We start from the raw sequence: 22,624 nt of genomic DNA, 5'->3' as shown, positions 1-22,624 counted from the left end.
TATGCGTGTGTGTGTGTATGTGTGTGAACAAATGTGTTTGTGTGTACGGGCACACACGTATTTGTGTATCCATGTGCAAATGTGAGCGAGATGCCTGCGTCATGCGTCCGCCATGTGAGTCACTTGCTCTTGTGTAGCGCTTTAAGTAGTGAGTAAGAGCCCTCTACTCCCTCGCCCGTCTCCGCTCTCACTCTCTGGGGCCCCAAACACACAACTAGAGCTTCCTCCTCTGCCTTTTGCTCCATCCAACAGGTTGCTTTGTCAATAATGAATGCTCACAATGCGCTGCATGTCCACGAGTTTGAAATCGGAGATAAACTCAAAGGGAGACAAACATGTGGCCACAATCACCTGCTTTCCCTATTATTCCAGAAGAACGATAAAACAAACACAAGCATTTTTTTTTTCCTTTTCCTTTGTTGGTGTCTCTTCTCTGTCAGAAATCTCGACATGATGAGACGACCGAGGCTGTATTTGAATAATAGCTCCGTCCAGAACTGTCTTCTTTGGAGGCCTGCTGGGATAATTGCAGGTGAGCCTTGGAGGAGATAGAGAACAGCAGTGCAGAGAGAGATAAGTAAACACACAAGTGACGTCTGCGGTTGATGACTAACGCTGTAGTGACTCCAGTACCCTCTGTCTGTCTTCAGAACCGCTGAAATAAAGGTTGCTGTGAGAGCTCTGCTGGTGAGCTCTAATCATTCTCACTGAGCCATAAAACATGGACAAATATTCTTTATCCAAACAGGATATCACTGCGCCTAGTGTGCACAATCCAGATTTAGATTAATTTGGGAACGTGTCATGGTTTGTCAAGATGTAAACAGATGTAGAGCCCTTTCTCTTCTGCGTTGTTATTTTTAAGATGTCACTGACATGGGAGTTCTTTGACATGGCAAAGCAAAAAACAACCCCCCCCCCCCAAAAAAAAAAAAAAAAAAAAATCTTGTTGCCGTGTGCAGCTGTTTTTGGACTTATTCCACCATCTAGTGGTAGTGCACGTGCTGTCACAACACTACAGCTGCACACTGTTGGATGCATCCTAATAACTGAGATCACAAGAGGTCAGTAAAACACATTTGTCTTTACTAACATCAGTGCATATGAGAGAATGTGAATTACATTGCTGAACAAATGTTGCAGACGTGAGATATTCATCATTCACACCATTTGATTAACTTCATTTTCAGAAACACAAAATAAAATAAAGTGAAAAAAAAAAATCAATTAAAAAGTTTTAAAATGGCAGTTTTGGGTGAAACCTCATTGGCACAAAAATGAAGAAAAATAAGAAAAGTGCTCATTCAGACAGAGACACAGACGGAGGTAGAGATGTAAATAAAACAAAGCGAGGAATTAGAAATTAGACACTGAAGGCCAGTTTATAAATTTGAACACTAAAGAGATTAAAAACAGTGAACGAATAACAATATTCAATTAAATAGAATTATTATTTGAGATTACATCCGTAGCACCTTATTATTGCGGGGTCACTGTCGTGCTACCAGTTTCTCTGTTTCACTCGTTCCCCAGCAGATGTAGAGATATAGTTCCTCCTCCTCCATTCAAATCCTACCAGCAGTACCCCACGGTGCAATACAAGTAGGACCCATGAGGGCGGGGATATATGAGGAGTTTTCATATTGGAATGTTTTTTTAATTAATGCACTTAACCCTCTCTTGAAAAGCAGCACCACTTCGACACCACCGTATTCAACACTTGACACTTTCAGCAGATTTCATCCTCATTCTATGTGGCTCCATCCTCGTCCTCCTCTGGTTCTGGCAGGCTGCCAGGACAGGGCTCCATGGTAACAGCGACGCCCATGCCGCTGCGTCCAACGGGCATCTCGGTCACACACGTCCATTCATTTCTTTCTGGACAGTAACACTCGACGCTGGACAGGAAGCCGTGCTGGTTAAAACCCCCTGAATGGAAACACACACGTGTTTAATGAAGCTGTTGATGAAGCAATTACAGACTGTTCAACAGTTGTGTCAATGAATAATTAAATTCAATTATTTTGCTATTTATTTTTCAGCTCATAGATGGATTCATCAAATGATCTTTTAAAAAGGCAATTTTTACTTTTTGATTTTCCATTAATTTAATTTAGTGATGTGGTTTGTTATTACTTCCTGATCTGACATTTCATTTGCCTGCTGCATGTCTGTTTACTCTTAACAGTTGAACCACACTTTCCCCTATTTAATTAACAACAACACTGAGTCACTGAGCCACATTAGAAATAAAACAGCGCAACCCACACTGTATTAGCAGAGGATCTCACTGGTTGCCTCCTGACCTGACTGTCTACTAATGAATCAGAATTATTCAAGTCTTTCAAGTATTTCTTTTTTCTCTGGGTCACTTGCAATAGAACTGCAAGTCACTTGATATTAACTGCTGATACAAAATAAAATGTCTGTGTGTGTGTGTGTGTGTGTATATATATATATATATATATATATATATATATACATACATATATATACATACATATATATACACACACACACACACACATATATACACACACACATACATATATACATATATACACATATATAATATAATATAATGTCTGTGATAATTTATTTTATCTGCACACTCAGCCCAATATATATATATATATATATATATATATATATATATATATATAATATATATATATATAATATATATATATATATAATAAATATATATATTGGGCTGAGTGTGCAGATAAAATAAATTATCACAGACATTTTTATTAACACTGACAACAGCAACATGTTTCACTCAGCGCTTCATCAGGCCCATGATAAGCTACAATGGGCCTAATTACATGAAACTATTCAGGTACTAATTAGTGGTGGCACATATCACAGGCTTGACTTTGGACAGGCAATAGGAATCAATACAAGGGTCAATACAAGCATCATCCAAGACACAATTAGGGAAAGAAGATAAAATACATTACATAAAAGTGATAAAATAAACATTAATAAAGTAAAATCTAATGAGAAGAAAAATATTCAAAATAGCAAGATATGCTCTTATTAATGTTAAGAAAAGTTCTGTGACCATATCTTTCTTTTATTTAACTAGTTTGAACATTCAGTCTTTAGTAACTGACCGAGGACAAAGATGCGTCTCTGGTGGACCGTCACTCCGTGTGCACTGCGACAGTATTGCATGGAGGCCCTGGGCTCCCAAACATTCCTGGCTATGTTGTAACGCTCGACAGACGACAGCTGGCTCCTCCCATCATACCCTCCTACAGCGTACAGGTACGAGTTCACACACACCAACCCTGCAAAAGCAGACAGAGAGAGAACGCAAATGAACAGTTTGGCATTTTGAGAAATAGGCTCATTTTCTTTCAGTCTGAGGGCTAGATGAAAAGATTGATACCATACTTGTATGTCTGTACAGTAATTATGTAGCTGGAACCAGGTGCTGGGTAGCATAGCTTAGCATAAAACTGAAAATGGGGAGACAGCTAGCTTGGCTCTAACCAAAGGTAACATGATCTGCCTACCAGCACCTCAAAGCTCATCAGTTAACAGATCTCATTGGTTGAATCTATACAAAATCAGAAGAGTTAAAACAACAAGTTGTGGTTTTGCAGGGGGACTATTTTCTTGTCCGGGCTCAGTGAAGAAGTAATTTGTGAACTTTAGAGGTGCTGATTTTTTACCTTTGGACAGTGAAAGACTACCCGTCTCCCCCATTTCCAGTATTTATGCTAAGCTAAGCTAATTAGTAGCTGGCAATGGCCAAAATTTGAATGTAAAGTGGTATCAATATTTTCATTGAAAAAGAAAGTGAGTAAGTATTTTCCAAGATGTCAAACAACTCCTTTAAAGGCCAGAACAAACACAAATACACACCAATATATTAAGTGACACTACTAAAACACACACACACACACACACACACACACACACACACACACAATTAAAACCATGATTTTGCATTAACTAAAACAAACACCATAATGTCTTCATGCTGTTTATCTAAAGCTCATATTGGCCCTCATAAAGACAGAAGTATACACACACACACACACACACACACACTCACCCAGTCCGCTGCGTATAGTGCTCATGGGAGCCAGCTGGTGCCAGGTGTTAGTGTCAGGCTGGTATTTCTCAGCAGTGTTCCATCGGTTCTGTCCATCATATCCCCCCACCACGTACAGAGCCCCCCCACACGCCGCCACACCGGCCCCTAGACGAGCTACCGACATCGGGCAAACAAACGACCAGCGATTCGACTCTGGGTCCCACCTGCAAATCAAACAGTGGTTGTACAGAGTTTGTAGTGATGACATTACATATTAGTCAATTAAAACAATGAATTGAAACAAGTGTCAGGGCTGCAAAACTTTTGATGTTTCAGAGGGGAGCAGCTTTGAGCAGCAACCTTCTCAATCTACACGAGCCAGTCAATTTTAAGTGGATTAGGTTAAGCTGGCAACCGTGTTTGGCAACTATTGACGAGCTTCATCTGAAGCCAAAGAGGCTGTAACACCACCATGAGCATGAGAGTCTACAGGACTCTGTAGTCCAACACACATCAAGTTTCCAATCTCTGGCCATGGTGTTTTTGAGAAAAATCTCATCATTTTATAACATAAATGTCTTGTTTAGCATATCTTTTTAAAAAGGTACAGCTAAGTATATTCACTCTCTTGCTGAGGTTTCTTTTGTCATATGGATTAAACAAACAAAATATAATGCATTAATTCATGGGGGTTTTTGGACAGAGCTAGGCTAACTGTTTTACCTTCCAGTGTTTTTACTTAGCTAAGTTAGCCACCGCATGGCTCTAGCGTCATGTCTAATTTACAGATATGAGAGTTGAATGGATCATCTCCTCTAACCCCTAGCATGAAAGCATATAAGCATATTTCCCAAAATGTCCGACTATTCCTTTCGAGTCACATCCATTTTATTTTAAATCATCACAATATCACAAAAGAAGTTCGAGGCACTTCCTCTAACAATCGAAGCTCTGTAGAGGCAAATAACACAAAGTATAACAACAGCAACAACGAAATCGATCATGATGAGGCAGGTCAGACTGCACGCTCTCCGGCTGGTTAATGATTAAAAAGGTTATTGGCTCAGCTGTTGGCACTGGGTATACTCCAGCTGTAAACTGCAGATAGGACGGTGTTTATCACCTGCCCTCAAACACTGGATAAGTGCCCTTGAGAAAGTCACTAAATGCAGGTCATTTCTTGGGTCACTGTGCTGGCAATAACCCTGTGCTCTGATCCCTGATGTTATTGCATAACGCATCTGCAACAAGGCCCTTTACTTGCTTTAGCGGGGAGGCATCACTCCTTGTTGAATCTTCTGCCTGTTGCTTGGATCCATTTGGGAAGCAGAGCCTTTTCCTGCCAACTACTGTTACCATGAACACTCTAATCTGCTTTGATGTGTTTCGCATTGAATTTTCATTTCAATAGTTTTATCAGCTTTCATTATATTTTGCAGCTTCACATGAGACGCCTTCCAAGTGGCGTGTGATGAGTTTTAATAATTCTCTTGTGACTAGCATCTTTTAGAAATCTATACCCTTCAATATAAAAAGGTATTATGGTTGCATTTGAAGTATGGTTCTTTAGATACAGAAAAGAAAGCTAATAGTATCAAAAGATACAGTAATTCTCAGACTTTAAAGTTTTGGGTTTTTTTGTAATTGATTGAAACTGATTCATAACATCATTAGAACTCCTCCCTGCTGTAAAGCATTCCCGACCCGATCGGCATTCCTGGGAAGTGTGTCTCGACTTGTTTTGAAACAGCCCGTGTTGTCGTCTAATTAGGCTAAGAAGGATACCTGAAAACTTCTCTGCTGCTCTTCAGATTGAATAGCAGCTATTCATTTGATCTCCCTCATGCCATTATCCATACTTACACTGAGGTAACTGCACTTAATCCCAGAATGCGTGCGTATGAGGAAGGAAATCCGTGCTCATTACATTCATTTTTAGTAAATAAGATGTCATTAAAATCAAATTACTTCTCGAGTGCCTTGTTAAACAAATAAATCCTCTCACACAAACACACACACACACACGGTGAACACATCAGAGACGTCTAACCTCTCCACCGTGTTGTGATGCGTCGAGCCCTGAGAACCTCCCACGGCGTAGATGCAGCCGTCCACCACGCCCACACCGACCCTGTTCCTGGGGATGTTGAGGGAGGCTCGCTGGCTCCACTGGTTGGTCATGGGGTTATAGCAGCACAGGGCGCTGGACTCCGTGTTGTTTTGAAGCGACAAGTTCCTGCCCCCGACCTGGATTCATGAAAAAACGGATTAGAAAACTGAGACAGTACAGTGTTTCCCACTCATATCATATACAATTGTGGTGCAGTGTATCGCATTGTATCCCATCTATTGGTGGTATGAAATAACTGGTGCAACCTACAGTGTAGAGCAGTCCAAAGAGGGCGCAGGCTCCCAGGCCGCTGCATGGAGAGCCCATGTCAGCTAGTTTTAGCCAGGCATTCCTCCTGGGATCATAAGCCTCCATGGAGGCTAGTGAATGCTGCCGGTATCTGAGCAGAGAAAGGGAAATAAAGAGAGAGTAGTTAATCAGATGAACGGTCAGTGTATATATAACAGTTTTTACTGGGTATATGACATATAATGTCCAACTTAAATAAGATAATATCTTACTTTTTTATGCATTCTGTAAAAAGTCAGAGTTAGGGAGAAAAGGCCAACGACTAAATATGGACACATCAGCCATTATCTAATCTCCATGATGTCACTTACTGCACATCCTGCTTTATGTGTGCTGCTCCAACATTATTAACTACTGACCAACTATTGAAGTTAATTGTGCTTTTTTTTTTTAATAGATCCAAAAAAAAACAAAAAAAAAAAAAACAAGCATGACTGTTAAAGTGCCCAAATCAGCTCATGTGACACAGTCCAAGTGTTCCTACGCTTTAAAAACCAGGTGTGATTTATGCCAGACAAAGACAAGTCTGAGAAAGACCATTTGTGGTTGCAATGTTGCCATGTCCATGTAGAACTAAAGAAGAACTGGGAGCAAGACAGGAGTGTGGCGGTACTTTTTTCATTTTGTTAGACAAAAATAGGTCAACATGCAGAATACCACTATAAGCAAAGGTGGACAAAAAAAACAAGAAGGATTTATACATGAACCCATAGGGTAAACCCCTGTAAAGAAGACAGAGTGGATGACATACTAACAGCCACTGGGTGGCAGACTATGACACCTACTGGATCCATGAGGGTGTTTCGCATCTAATGTTTCAGAAAATAAAGTGCACACAAGTTGCGTATTGTAAGTGGACATCAACGCATCGTCTCATAATCAGTTTCTGATAATCAATATCACAGATGGGTGCAAAAGTGTTTATTAGAGCCTGCAGTGTATCTAAGAATAGGTTTCTAAACTGTTGTCCATCGTAGAGCAAAGCAATGCTGATGAGGAGACTATAAAAGTTAACTACCCGCCAGCCACATAGATGAGTTGAGTTCCTCGGTTCGGTGCAGGAGGCAGCTTCCTTAGTGTCATATCCTGGAAGATTTTAGAAAGGAAGTCCTTACAGGAATTGGCCTGGAGGTAAAATAAAGAACAGAAAATAAAAACCTGTAAAGGCTTTGTGACTGAGATGGGTTTTCTTTTTTTTTCTTTTAACAAATCTCACCTTTCTTTGCATTTGGATTAGAAGAAAACATACTCTAACTCTGGTTTACCTTACTGAGGATGGGGCAGGACAGGAGCTGGTTCTTCAGGAACTTCGGAGGCAGAGCGTAGATATGAACTGCATTCAGGAGGGCATGTAGGTACTGGGCTCTACCCTCCATGTCCCAGCCGACCCAGTCGGTACAGGCCTTATACACCTGACATGGATGTAATCAGACGTATGAACATGTGGGTTGTTATTTACATCTAGATGCACTCTTGTCAGAACTTGGACTATCAGTTGTGCTATTAAAATTCATGATTAGAACGTCAGTTACTTTAAGTATACATTTCTGTGACTTCCAGTGTTTGTCTGTGTGATTGTGGTAAAACATTGTCCATCTGGTGCTTCATGTAGGTCAAAATCACTGTTCCAGCTGTTGGTTAAACTAACCGACATGCACAACTGAAACATCTTATAATATACAGCACTGTTCGTACTGTTTACGAACAGTGCTGTATATTATAAGATCACCCAATACAAGAATAATTAAAAAAAACACATAGGTTACATGCCTTTTAGTCAGGTTTTAATTAGTTATTTTAATGCCACCCACCTCAGACTCACAGAGCACCTTCAGGCTGTCCTGACTGATGAGCTCCAGCAGTTGGCAGTGAGAGAGGCTGAAGAACTCGTCTTCTTTAGTCACCTGGGACAGAGGGACACAACAGGATACAAGAGCTTGATCAGATGAAGGTGTACTGACTACTGAATACACATCTTAATCCTTTTATCAGATTTTATTTCCTTCTCAGGTTAAAGTATGATACAGTGATTAATTTGAGTAAAGGCAGGCAGGTGTTTTAGTCATAAATTATAGATGAGACACAGATATAGAGACCTACAAAGGTAGCATCCATCACTTCAAAAAAGTGACAGGGAAAGAGAGAACATGTGAATTGTACTGGCAAAACGTAAATATAAACTATAGGTACTGTGGCCAAGTGTGTCCTTGGCACAGATGAATGGTCTTTGATTTTAGGTAACCATTAAACACTGCAGCTGCACTGTTCTGCAGTTATCCTAACAAAGCAGTACAGCTTTGCTGCTGACCCTGTGTGTCAGGGGCTTTGGTTAAGGCAGAAGCTGCCGCGCAGTCTGACCTCAGCGCTGAGCTGAGAGCACCGAGCATCACGCTGGAGGAGCTGAGGCCGATGGAGAGCAGACTGGCAGCAGGCGAATGCAAAGTGCAAGCTCAGGAGAACTAAAAGCAGAGCTGGATATAACCAAGACTGGGTTACTTCAGTTCAAAGAGAAGGCAGAGGATAATACAGAATTACACACTAACAAAAATATTAATGACCTGGTGGAGGAAAAGGCTGGTCACTAGCAAATGACCTATGGTAATTTTACTCTTGAATAAACAAACTTTTTTTTCTTAAGGGGTCAAAAAGTTGCATGAGGGCACAGCTATCCCCCCGTTTGAGCTGAAGGAACGATAAACAAAGAAATTTGAGCAGCAGAACTTTTGCAGGCTGAGTTGGCACATGTGCTTTTTCAGAGACGGACCCAAAGTGGCCTTCTCCGTGTCTTTGACTGGAGCAGTGGAGCCATTCAACGCTGAAACTACACTGATCTACCCAAAAAACATCTAACGTTGGCAATGCTTACAGTGTCCGACCAGGTATGTGTCTGTGTGAATGTGCATGATTTAATGCATGCTTAGGGGTGTTGCTCCTCTATGACATACAGGATAGATTATTGTGAGATTATGATACCTGGAAATCTTGAAGAGGCTTCTTTCTGTGTCTTTTTACTACAATGCAGGTTTCTTCACAGTCCCTGTCAGAATCAGAGTGTGTACTTCTTCACATTTAATGCAATGGATGACCAGAAAAGCCACCACATAGGTGCAGCATTGTACAAGAGGAATCTGACAATTGCATGCGTACTTGTGCTTTCTATATTTGCATCTCACCTCATTGAAGTGTGTGTTGATGTACTCTCGGCTTCTTTGGTGCAGCTCTGTGCAGCCAATCTCCTCAGCAAAGCGGGCGATGCCGATGACATTAGCTGGCTCCAGATGCTTAGTAAGGAAATCATAGCATGCTTTGGCCACATCCTCCATCTGATACCTGGTAGAAAATAAGAAAAAAGGGAGGGAAAAATTATTACTGTCTACATTCTCTCCACCTGAATGAAGAATGTATTTAACTGGTAAATACTGAAAGATTAATAGAGTGTGGCAGAATACAGAAATCTACATCTGTGTCTGTTTTCAGGTTTCAGCTGTTTTCAATGACTCAGGATTAGCTTTCCAACACCATGTGCTACTGTTTATGTATGTTTACCTCATAGCAGCCAAGAGAACGTGCAACACACATTTCTCTCCCACTGTGATGTGGGAGGTGTAGGCAAAGTCAATGAGCCTTCCCACCACCTGGGGGCAAACATCCCGCAAGGTGATCTCCGAGGCACAACACTCTTTAAAGCTGCTGGTGAACATGGCTCTGAAGTAGGGGCTGCAGGAGGCCAGTACCACCCTGTGCACCTGAAAGTAACATGGTGATAAAGAAACATTGCATTCACTCTATTTTTATCAGTGAGGGAATGACTAACTTCCCTCTCGTATGGAGGCCCAGAACTGTCAAAACGAAGTGACCAATTATCAGACAAGTCAAAACTATAACTGAATATGTCATGAATGATACTGATAGTGAAATTATCAAATTGAGATTAAAAAGATACATGAAGCTTGAAATTATAATCGGTTGGTGAAAAAAACTAAAATCTTTTCAGTTTTTCCTTTACAACCTTTCAGTAGACAAAGTGACAAGTTCTAACTCTTTCCTTTTCTGGTACAAATGAAATCATATACCTATTCTCTATTTTCCCCAAGATGCATTTGACAATGCCTGACCAAGATCTCAATTACACTGGAAGGTGAATTACAACTTAAAAATGTAACTGAATTTAACTTTTGTATGACATCTCCAATGCACATTTCACATGTGGGTACAAGGGAACATGATGTGAAGTTAGGGAATAAAGAGGGAAATTATTAAGAATTGATACTGTAGGTAATTTTTAACTACCAGGTACCTATTCTAAAATAACAGGGTACATGGGAGAAAGCAACACACAGGTAATCAATAATGCAGTGAGTTGTCATATTATCAGTGGGCAATATAGCACCAAAATATTTATTGATGCATTTAGTTGTATTTTAGACTTGTTTAAGAACCTCTCATTACATGTAGTCAGTTTCAGGCCTCCATAATGAGCTAATATTTTGAAACTGTGAAGCAAACTCCAAAATGGCTTTTTGATCATTTAATTTAGAGGATGTCTCACCTTGAAGTCCACAGTTTTTTCCTTGTACGTGACATGCAGCACCAGGTCACACAGCATCTCCTGCCGTCTGAACTCGTCCATGACCTTCATGGATCTGGAAGCGTGGGTCTCGACCGTGTAGTCAAGGTACCCAGACCCGTGCATCGAGGGAACCACAATAGCTGAGAAATCAGAATTACGTGTGGGACGTTTCTTCCTCATTGGGCAATGCATTATGGGAGAGAGGAAGGGGAGTAGTCCAGAGTTATTATTTTGTTCAGTCTCAAAGTCTTCTACAGTTTAAAGTTTTGAGTTCTTATCCCACTGGGGTTAGACTTTCAACAGAGGAAATTCTTTTGGTCTTTATTTCAATGATGTGAAGACTCCAGAGAGCACATGTCTTTAGTTTCTCCATTTTTATGCAAATATAAACACAAAAATCTATTCAGAGAGTAGACTTTTCCAAAGGAAGTAGGGTTGTGAACCGAGTAATGGTGCTATCCATTGGTGATCTCAGCAACAGCCAGCAGGCAGAGTAAGCAGTCCACAGGAAAAGCCAGTTGCTGCATAAAAATAAGTAGAGGTCATACGTTTCTCTGCGCACATACGATGGGTAAACAAACTCGCAGACCGATGGTGAACCACATAATACTCCCTCATCCACAGGTCCTGGCTCCAACATGACTGACAGCGTTTGTGTCAGGATCAGACAGCTCCCAAAGCATGAGTCAACCCATGATAATTAAATTGCTGTTGGTCCAGATCTTACAGGTTTCAGGGTTGTGAAAGTAATCCATTCTGACTTTTCAGGGAGTCCTCTGCAAGGAGAAGGAGAAGTGGTTGGCAAACGTGTGTAGCTGCACAATCAGAAGTATCCTGGCAGGGATCCCGTCTGCTGCGATGCTTATCCTGCAAAGTAGAAGAAAAACAAACAAAAACAGAGTAAGCTAAGAAAGATGAGAGAATTTTAGTGGTTTGAAAAGAAACTAATGGAATCAAAATCTCACGTGTTCCCCTCTTGTATGTGTGGGAGTTCAAGTCACACACTCAGAGTTTCACTTCCTTACAGCTAAAACAGCAAATACATCCTCTGGTTAACTGCTTTATGCCACAGCATTCGCCTAAGGAAATGGTAAATGTATTTTTAATTTGGTTACGTAAAAGATTCTCATAATCTCTAAAAGGATCATTTATAGTGAAGGCTTTGTCATTCCTATGTTGTTTCATTACTAATGAGCTGCTAAATACACTTTATTTATTGAAGTGTGCATTGTTCTGGCAAAAATGATAACCTCTTAATGTATTTTTTAAACCTCAAAATGTGTGTCAATTAGAAATACTGTGCATTCATGGCATTTTTTTCTTTATATACAAGAAACTTGCTAATAGTTGAAAACTTGATATTCAGTTTAGTGTCATATATGAAAAAGAAAAACAACAAATCCTCACATTTGAGAAGCTGGAACCAGAGAATGTCTGATCAAGTAATCTATTAATCGACTGATTGTTGCAGATGTCACCAGAATGCAAGATCACAGGGACCTCAAAGAGCTGGTTCATCCTTGCAAACGCTTTATCATTTGGCCTGTTAAAGCTCTTTTTTCCTCTTTTCTCTTCACTTAAAGTTAATCAGCCAAGCAGTAGACTGTTGATAGTCACACTCGGCGTGTGAGTCACAGAGGAGTGACTGAGATTCAACAGATAGCAGCCGGATGACAAACATAAAGAGCACACATCCACTCTATTTAAAAAGGAACAGAAGGTATGAATGAATTCTTACCAGACTTCAGAAGTTGTTGCTGACCAGCCACACCACTGTTTCCCTAAAAATCACATTCACTTCTGTGTTCCTACTCTCTGGGTATGTGATAAAAAAATCACTCCAACTGTCAAAGCAGACTAATCTCTGGACCATCAGTCTTAGCTTAGTAAATGCCAAGTCACTCTAATAATTAGAGTGACACACATCCTGGACACGCCCCTTTTAGCCGAATTCGCAGGAAATTTTAATGGGTTCCTCCCCGGCCCGTGCCCCTTCCCTCCACCAAGTTTGGTGCAAATCAGTTCAGTACTTTTTGTGTAATCCTGCTGACAAACAACCAAACAAACAAACAAACAAATAGACAAACAAACAAACAGAGAGAGACGAGTGAAAAAATAACCTACTTGGTGGAGGTCACAAATATCTGCCTCTTACATAAGAGAGCACAGAATAAGACACTACCAGTCAAATGTTTCCAAACATCCCCGTCTTATTAAATCACAAGTATTGTCATTGTCAATAATCCTAAAATTAAAAAATATAAGCGAAATGAAATTTAGGTTTTTGACAGTTTCACTGAAATATCTTTATCATTGCACTCAGGCACCTGAAGACACGATGTAAGCACTGTATGTCAGTGTAACATAATTACATGGGTGTAAGTGGTGCACCTGTCTCTAATGAAGTGCTAATTAAGAGTCTCATTAGATTCTTGCCAATTAATAAGCCCCTCACTTAAAGTGGAGAACTTGAGGCAGTTAGCATGGAGGCAAACGACAGCTAACGACTCTGACTGCTTCTGGATCTTTGAGGCCGGTACCGATATCTTTGAGAGTTATAAAAAAACAAAAAAACACTAGAAACGATATCAATATTTAAAGGAACAGTTCAACATTTAGGGAAATATGCTTCTTTTCTTTATCGCCAAAAGTCAAATTAGAAGACTGATACGAGTTAGACTTGGCTGAAGACAGGAAGCAGCAGCTACAGCTGGATTTATGCTTCTCCTAAACAAAAGCATAAATGCCTCTGTGAAGGTCTGCAGATGAGGGTGTTCCAGGTAACTGACACAGACACCTCCCAAATCACAACAATGAGTCATCCAGGTGAAACCAGATCATTGCTTGATTCAACTTCTGACAGGAAGCGGTTTCAGGACAGACAAAAAAAAAACAAAGTATTGCAAGTTGGTACAAAACGGGACCACACAAACTTCTACAAACGATGAAAAAAAAAGAAAAAAGAAAATCAACCTAAAGCTCACCGATCTTGCTCTTTGGTGGATAACTCCTTGTTATTTATCAATAATATTGTCCCTGGCCCATGTGTCAGTCAGACTCTACTAAAGAGAGAAAAGACCAGCTGTTAGCTTCCAGCTGTTACTTTGATGAGGACTATATATTTATGCATTGTGCCTCAAACTATCAGATGGCATCCAAAAAGGTCAGACAGATGCACTATAATAGATAAAACATGCAGATGCTAGCATCAGTCCAACATAGGGACCCTGCACCATTTCTGATGCTTAAACCTGGGGTACCTGCTGATACAAATTACCAATCAGATGTAAATGTAAAATCTGTAAACATCATTGCATGGAGCTCATTGTGTGGGGTCATTTTCATGTAAGGTCACAAGTGAAAAGGGGCAGCTGTGGTTCTAAAAACTGAGCGGGCAGCTCACTGTGATTGACAGAATTTAAGAGTTAGTGGAAAAAAAGATTTTTATGATGACATTCACACATGAAACTGTGTTTAATGTGGATTGGACATGTTGCAGCCAATACCTTATCCACTTAATAAAGTCAGCAGCAGCACGGATACCGATCCGGCATATTTCTTTAATGGGCTTACATTTGCAATACTTGAGAATTATCCTGAAAATGCTCAAATACACAGTGTTGAAATGCTTTTAGAGCATCTCTTTACATGACAGAGAAAACCCAGAGCGACGTGAAATCTCTGCATTCCGCAGAGTGTCACTCGCTGCCACAGCTTGAAGCAGAACAAATCAGCTCTCGAGCTGGAGAGCACGAAAAGACGTCTGCTATGCTGCCGCTTAGCGACAGTGCATCCGTCTGTGTAAAGAGCCTTAGAATCAACAGCAGCAGATCAATTTTTAGCATGAAAAGGCACAAACACTGATCCTGCGAGAGTCACAACCACAGTGACCCTCTGAGAATCACATGGATACTTACAGCACCTGCAGTTTGCTGTTATTTGTTTTTCCGTCTCACCAGAATTGATCAGATACTGTTTTTTTCTACTTTACTGAGCAAACCACATAAAAAGGTTATTGCTGGGTTGGTCTGGTAGAATGCAGCTTTGCATGGTTGCACAATCAAATCTGTTCAGCCTGTTTGCTGGTCATATGACCAAAAGTGTGAGACGGAAAGGGAAGAAAGTGATCCAGAGAGAAAAAAAAAAAGAGAGAGATTTTGAGGACAACATCCAGTGAGCGAGAGAGAGAATAACAAAGTGGGAGAGGAGAAAGATGGCAGCCATGACACATATTAGAAATCAGTTCAAGGAGTGAATAAAATAAGGGAAGTGACAGACATTAATACAGTGAGATTCTCAGTTTTCCATAAAGGGCCATTGTGCATGGATATATCAGCCTGTCCTACTCTCCTGATCAGGCTTTAAGGGGGTTAACAGTGAATTACTGTGTAAACACAGAGTGCAGAGCTTGGCTACTTTATAAAGCATTGCTCAAGCCTGCAGGAACCCTGTGCGAACACTGTGACACAAGTTCTGACCAGTTTTATTGATTTCAGTGAGGTTTCATAATCCCTGTTTGACCAAGGTCCTGACCAGTAACACTGTAGGTGGTAGTGTGTTTGCTTCTCAAATGGCTGTTTGCAAGTGAGAAGAGGGAGCGAGCAGATTACTGGAACTTCATTAACAAAATGAATCAGTCTGTGATTCATCTGTTTAATATTCTTAAAGAGGAGATCTATGGTGTTCATCAGAAGGCATTTGTGCTTTTAAACATGAAGAATGAATCATTATAAGTCACTGATTCTTCCATCAAGACACTGTTCAGCCGAGCTGAGTGCAGAATTTATAAAGAACGTGGAGAGTCAGAGAGAGGGAGAGTTAACCATTTACAGACTATTTCTGTTGCCAGATGGTAGATACAGCAGCACGGCAGTCTACTGACTCCGGCCTGTGCAGTCAGCTTTGACCTGCACATATACTGTAACATGTTACAGGACTTCTGACAGGAGTGAGAATACCCTCGCTTGACCTTTAAAAATATGTTTTCTCAGACTGCTAACCTGTAATGAACACGTGTCTTTTGAAAAGTTTTGTAACAGCAGTGACTCAAGTTCTTCTGCCATGTCATCATTCAGCTGCACTGACAGCTGACTGGGGGGGGGGTCAAAGGTCGCTGATGACAAACATGAAGAACAGAGCATCACAGAAGCAGTGCATTGTTTAAGAGTCACAACAGCACACAACTTAACCTCAAACCGGAGGATCCTCTTATTTTAGAAACATTCAATCCGTGGGAATTAAAAGAATTTAAAAAGCCTCCTCCCAAGACATTTAATGTTTAGAAACTCAAGCCAAGTGATGCACATCACACAGTCTTAAATAACAATTGCCCAATGCTGCCTCCTGACCACACACTTAACCGTATCAGAAGCACTGAATATACAGTATGCTGATTTATCACTAAACAAAGAAATACTTCCTTATTTGTGGTCAAAAAAAAAAAAAAAAGAGTCTGCAACTAATGTTTAGTTTCATTATTGATTAATCTGCACCTTCTTTTTTCAATTAATCAACTAATTGTGTCACTGGTCAGACACAATTAAACTATTTCAAGCGTCTCAAACCTTGTAATATTTCATGTACTATCATAGAAAAAACTATAACCAGTGACTTGTTTTAAGAACTACTTAGTCATTTTCCTGAATGATGTTATTCACTGAGTGATTTCATTGTACCTAGAGTTTAAATTTTTTTAAATATCATTCAATTAGTTGACTGATAGAAATTGATCTGAAGCTTTGTTGATAACCAATTCATCATTTAAGTTATTTTTAAAGCAAAAAGCCATCAAACATTTGATGGTTCCAGCTTCTCAAATGTGAGAATTTGTTGCTTTTGCTTGTCATAAAATCATAGGAAACTGAATCTCTTTGGCTTTTGGACTGTTGGTCAGATAAAACGATTATTCAACCATTCAGCAAGATAATCTGAGGATTAATCATTAGTGAAAATAATAGTTTTTTTTTACAGCCTTAGTTCCAGCCTATCTCTAAATATCTCTGGGTTTTTGACTGTAATTTGACTTGAAATTTAAAGATGCCCCTTTGGCTTAGGGAAACTGTCATTGTTGTCAATGTTTAATGGCATTTTACAGACCAAACATAAATGATTAATTAAGAAAATAATCAGTTCGATGAATTAATCATTAGTTGCATTAAAAATTAAGTCTATCAAATGGCGAAAAAAGTGAAAAACACCTGTTAAGATCCCAGAAGTGGCATCTTTAAATTGCTTGTTTTGTTGACAACCAACAGTCAAAAGTCACAATATTGAATGTACAGTGATACCTAGAAGGGAAGAACAGAAAATGCTCACATTGGAGTGAATGTTTGACATTTTTGCTTGAAAAGATCATTTTAACGATTAATCATTCAAATTACTAACCGATTATTAGAAGTTATTATAATTGTGTTTTCAAGACGATGGTTAAAAATCATAACAAATGAGCGACGGCAGCCTCCAGGTGCCAAAATAACACACAGCTGCTCAGCAAAAGTTTCAATTCCCTTTTGGGAGTGTGCGCACTACTGAGGAAACAAAGTGACATAAAGTGACAGACTGGTCGACAGCAGAGTTATAAACTCGTCCAGTGTTCACGGACATTGTTGGCGTAGCGGTGTTGTAATAAGTAGTGTCACGAGTGCCGCTGTAAAACCACATTCACACGAGAACCAGAAACGTTTTGAATGTTACAGTGATTTTACAAAAGGGCGCGTCCGTTCAGCGCGTGAAACTCTTTTACATTTCAACAGCTGCAAATGCACTCACCCAGAGCAACAGCTCCACGGCGGCTGGGAAACTCCATATCACTATACCACAGAAATCACTTGTGCGAGTTTTACAGCGAGAGTTGTCCGACCACCGGAGGTCTTCCCCCGGTCGCTGACTGAGGCTCTGAGTCCTGTCAGGAAACCAGCAGACGCGTCGTCCTCCACGTTAAAAGGAGAAATGTGCGGAGCTGTGAACGTCGCTGCCGCTCTGCGTCGCCACTGGCAGACGTTCAAGGGCTATGGAGGTGGTGGGGGTGGAGGGGGAAGAATTTCTGCACCAACATGACTCTGCAACTCTCGAGTGCGCTCTAAACACCGTGCGGGTAGTACGCATGTTCAGAGACCTGCATGGCAGCAAGTCAGGAGCAGCATTCCTCAAACTGAAACTGAACGTCGCGCGGGGTCAGAGGCTCTTCAGAGCTGGAACATGCTACAACAAGACAACAGCAAAGCTCCCTTTAGCGCTCTGGAAATCTATCTATCTCTCTCATCTTAATTGATGATTCATGGGTAAAAATAAAACAAGCTCTGGATCCGCCCTCTGTAAACAGTGAAGCTAAAATGTAGCCTATTAGCTAAAAAAGTAAGAACAAACAGGAACCAAACTCTAAAGAACAGCTGGTACAAGGTACAAAAGCTGCTTATAATGTTATTAGAAGTGATAATAATAATAATAGAAAATAAATAAAATGGCAGTGTATCTCTCTTCTTGTCTGCACACCCACAAACTATTAGTGGCTTTTGGACACTTTCTGACCTTAAGTAAACATCACAAACTAACCTCTGTACAGCCACATACTACACAGAAAAAAAATGTAATCCAAAGTGAGAATGGCCAAGGGCTGGCTCACTGACTAAGAGTCACAGACACCTGCACAATGACATAATGCCCATACCTTGTACCATGGTTGCAGGACTTAAAAAAATAGAGGAGCAGATCAATACCAATTCATTCATTAGTTTTTAACCAACTTCTCCTGGTCACATAAGACTTAATCTTCCCTCCAACAATTATGTGCAGTTCCTCTTTCAAGGGGGATCTCCAGGTGTGACAAGGGCAGCTGGGAGATGTAATCCTTCCAGCATCTCCCCAGGGTCTCCTCCTGCCCAGTCCGGTCCAGAACACCCCCAGAGAGAGGCAGCCAAGAAGTGCAGACTGGATGGAAAAACCATCTCCACTGGCGCCTCTTTAATGCTCTACCTAAAGTTTGGGACCATTGTTGAGGTTTGGAGAAAAGAATGGTGAATTGTTTGAAAAACTCAAGGTCCACTTCCAGGGCTTATACTATCATGGTCTTCATCTGCAGATAGAGTTTGGTCAGTTGGACACTTACCTGAGCAGTTTTTGTGTTGAAACTTCAGTGTAAAAAAGTTCATTTGTGATCTAAAAACATCTTAAAATTCAATAAAATTCAAACTTAATCGGCTGATGAAGATCATAAAATGTAATTGAAAGCTCCAGAAAGGGGCTAATAAGTGGAATTTACGGTAAGATTATTTTATTGAATTACTATTTCCATGATCATAAACTTTTACATTCACTATTGCCAGTGGAATGAAAACCATTAAGCCTTCCTTTATGGGCCTTAAGCTAAATAAGGGATTTAATAAGATTATTCAGAAGTAAAAAAAAAGCTTAAGGGTTTATTTCTATTGTGCTCCTTTGTAAGATCCTTTTGTCCCTAAACCCCTTTGCTCAGAGTAACTGCAGTCTTTCGCCTTCACCTGGTACCCTCTTCCAGGTAAGGACCCTGATCTTTGACTTGTTTGTGCTCGTCCTGAGCACATCAAACACTGCCGGACCTCAGATGTACCTTGACATCCTGTCCATGGACGTCTCAAACAACAGCAGAGGTGACGGGCTTCACCGTTGGCACATGGCCACAGTGAACGAGCTTGACTTAATTGTAAGAAAACAAACACAGGGCTCGCTCTGAGACAATACAGAGTTACTTGGAACCAGTGAACTCCGCTCCTCCATGCTTTTCCCAGTGTAGACTCATTTTACAGCACCCCTTGATCTCTTGATCATCTGTGATAAAGGAAGACAAGTTAATTATAACCAGACTATGTTCTTTTCATACCCACAGAAACCCTGAGCTGTTTAACAAGTGAAAATAATAGAAACAGAATTTTGGTTAATACTTGAGTTCATGTCAGGTGGAAACTTCAGTTTATCCTTCACTACATTTTTATTTTGTAGGGCTGTGAACCCTGATCATATAGGTGAATATCTTACTGTCATCAATAGTGATCTTAATTCATTGCAAATGCTTTATTCTATTGAGACTTTACTCAAAATCTCACCTGAACAGTCTCTAAGTGCAACATTCGCCCCAGCCCTCTGGCAGCTATAAATGGTTGTGTTTTTGCACTGCAACATATTTTCGACAGGGCCAGCTATAAAGTGTCAGGAAGTCTGCATGTTCTGTGTTATGTTCCACGCCTCTCATGTACCACACCCACCGACATCAAGAACATGAAAACAAAAATGACTGCAGCGCCAGGACGGGTCGCATCATATTACGACAGCACAGTCAGCTGCTTCAGCAGAAGACTGTTTCTGTCACAACAACAAATCCATAATGATGTGAGAGTTTGGTAGTCATGCTGGAGAGGATGAAATCATGAATGAAGCTGATTGATATTTAACTGCATAATTGCTGAGCATAGGACTTTTTTTTCCTATATATTTTGACATTTTCATCTTTATTATTATCTTTATTGTTTTTTGGAGTCTGGGAAGGTTACCAGCAATGTTTTTATTTTGAATTCTTATTTCCTTGTCTTGGTTATTTGATCTGCAAATACTCCAGAGTTAAATTTAAACCTTTTCCTGGTGCAGTGAAGGTGTAAATGTCTAATCTTACCTCAAATTATGGAAAAATAGACACCACTCTCATTGACAGTAAGTTGGTTTTGTTTCCAGAGAACATCATGGAACGTGATGATTCATTGTTACACACAAACAATTAAAGGTGTGGTTTTAGTACATGTACGGGAGCGTAACTTGAGCATGAAGATGTTTATTTTAGATATTTATTATCAGTGCTTCATGAGCCTGAATGGTAAATAAACAGAACTGTAGTCCTTGAAAAAGTGCTCACATCATCATGCAGCAGCAATAAATCCATGATTGCTTCATGTAAATCAGGCATTGCAAGAGGAAACTGACTGCGGTGGAAGAAGAACGGTGGCCCTGAGAACTCAACGCACTGCAAAACACAAACAAATTCAGAAAACATCTTCATCAATTTGACAACACGTGTTGCAAATATTCATAACACAATGGAATTGTTTCCAGGGGACACTACAAAGTGATGAACATGGATGGGACGCACTTGTTGTTCAATGCCTGATTATGACTTTTGAAGTTAAAAGCATTGAACAAGTGCGTCCCAGCTGGGTTCCTCACTTTTATTTTTCGCCTTAATTCCGATAGCAACAGTGAGAGAGAGAAAAAGAGAGAGAGAGTTCATAAATGTGGGGAGTACCAGCGGCATAACGGGGGGACTCACGTGCACATGTGCATGCACTAATACACACGCGCCTCCATCCCAAACACCAAAACAAAGAATAGAGAAGCTCAGATTATGACATATAGAGGGGGTGTGACTTCGATCTCTGCTCAGGACGCCACTCCTACAGTACATCTTGTTTTCTGTTATATTATTGATTAAAATATTGCCTATAGAACCTTTAAAGTAGAGCGAAAGAAAAAGCCCATGCACATGTTATACCATTATATATTTTATCACTGATGCATTAAAGGTCCTGAAAACATATTTTCTCAATCAGCTTCTTACTGAGAGCAGTGAGGTCCTTCATGAATTCAACATTTTCTGGCAAAGTTAGAACAGCTTTGGTTATTTTAGTATGAGTGACTTCTTTCTCAGAGGAATTTCATTAGATAAAAAGCTGCTTCCTGAAATATTTGTTCAATGAGAGGCTGTCACGTCTGCATGTACCACCATGGCAACCAAATACAGGTACTGTAGCATTTTATGTTTTTAAAAAATATAGTTGGCACTTAAGTCTATAACAATGCATCATATTTCATGAGCTGATCATATGTTTTGTATCCAAAATCTTATTATATAAAACACCTGAAATAAAAAGTGCAATATTTCCATCTGAACTGCAGAGGACTAGATGTGATGTGGAAACACAGAAGGAAAGTACAAGTACTAAATGTGGCCTTAAGTACAGTGCTTGAGTTAATATACCTAGTTAAATTCCACCACTGGAAACTGACTGTAACACCCTCAACAAAACTATGTTGTGGTTGGAGTAATGCTCGGATTTACAGTGACAGAATTTTACTTTGATGTGTGTTCTGAAACTTCAATGAAGTTGTACTTTTATTTCGCTGGATATCATTTGTTTCTTTCAGATGAACTCCCGAGTCGACACAGGCACTGTGCTCAAGTCCATTTACTGCTACAAGGAAGTAATAAAACAAAGTACAACGGCACAATGACACAGCACATTGCTGGGCACATTTCTGTTCTGTCACTGACTCCGTCTTTTCTGTTTTCCTTCCTTTCTGCGTCTATTCTCCTCATCCTCTTTACGTCTTTATTGCCCCTCACACATTTCTGTGGATTTTGTCATCCTCTCCTCTCCTCTCTTATAATGAGAAAGAACCATAGCTTAGATTGCTCTTGGCATCCGATTTTACTTCTCTACATAAAATAACCCATGCATGTCTGACTCCAACAAAAAGACCTTGTTTGTTTGTGAACACACTTTTTAAATTAAGGGTTGATGTGAAAATGTTGCTGGGTTCCTATCGAGGCTGGTTGTGCTTGGTG

At 40.2% G+C, this 22,624-nt stretch overlaps 1 protein-coding gene across 1 annotated transcript; it reads right to left on the bottom strand.

The window, feature by feature from the left end:
* Positions 1–1,065: 1,065 nt before the first annotated feature.
* keap1a (kelch-like ECH-associated protein 1a) lies at positions 1,066–18,291 on the bottom strand. The gene is made up of 12 exons (XM_056393951.1): positions 17,809–18,291; positions 11,020–11,907; positions 10,017–10,216; positions 9,644–9,800; positions 8,282–8,374; positions 7,736–7,882; positions 7,489–7,595; positions 6,432–6,561; positions 6,102–6,298; positions 4,070–4,275; positions 3,120–3,296; positions 1,066–1,929 (listed from the first exon to the last, which is right to left on the bottom strand). The coding sequence occupies exons 2-12, from the start codon at positions 11,230–11,232 to the stop codon at positions 1,751–1,753; spliced, it is 1,806 nt and encodes a 601-aa protein (XP_056249926.1). The 5' UTR covers positions 11,233–11,907; positions 17,809–18,291; the 3' UTR covers positions 1,066–1,750.
* Positions 18,292–22,624: the final 4,333 nt, after the last annotated feature.

Source organism: Seriola aureovittata, chromosome 13 (genome assembly GCF_021018895.1).
Source record: "Seriola aureovittata isolate HTS-2021-v1 ecotype China chromosome 13, ASM2101889v1, whole genome shotgun sequence".
Taxonomy (NCBI): Eukaryota; Metazoa; Chordata; class Actinopteri; order Carangiformes; family Carangidae; genus Seriola; species Seriola aureovittata.
The sequence above is the reverse complement of the archived record's forward strand: the minus strand, read 5'-3'. Positions and strand labels throughout refer to the sequence as shown.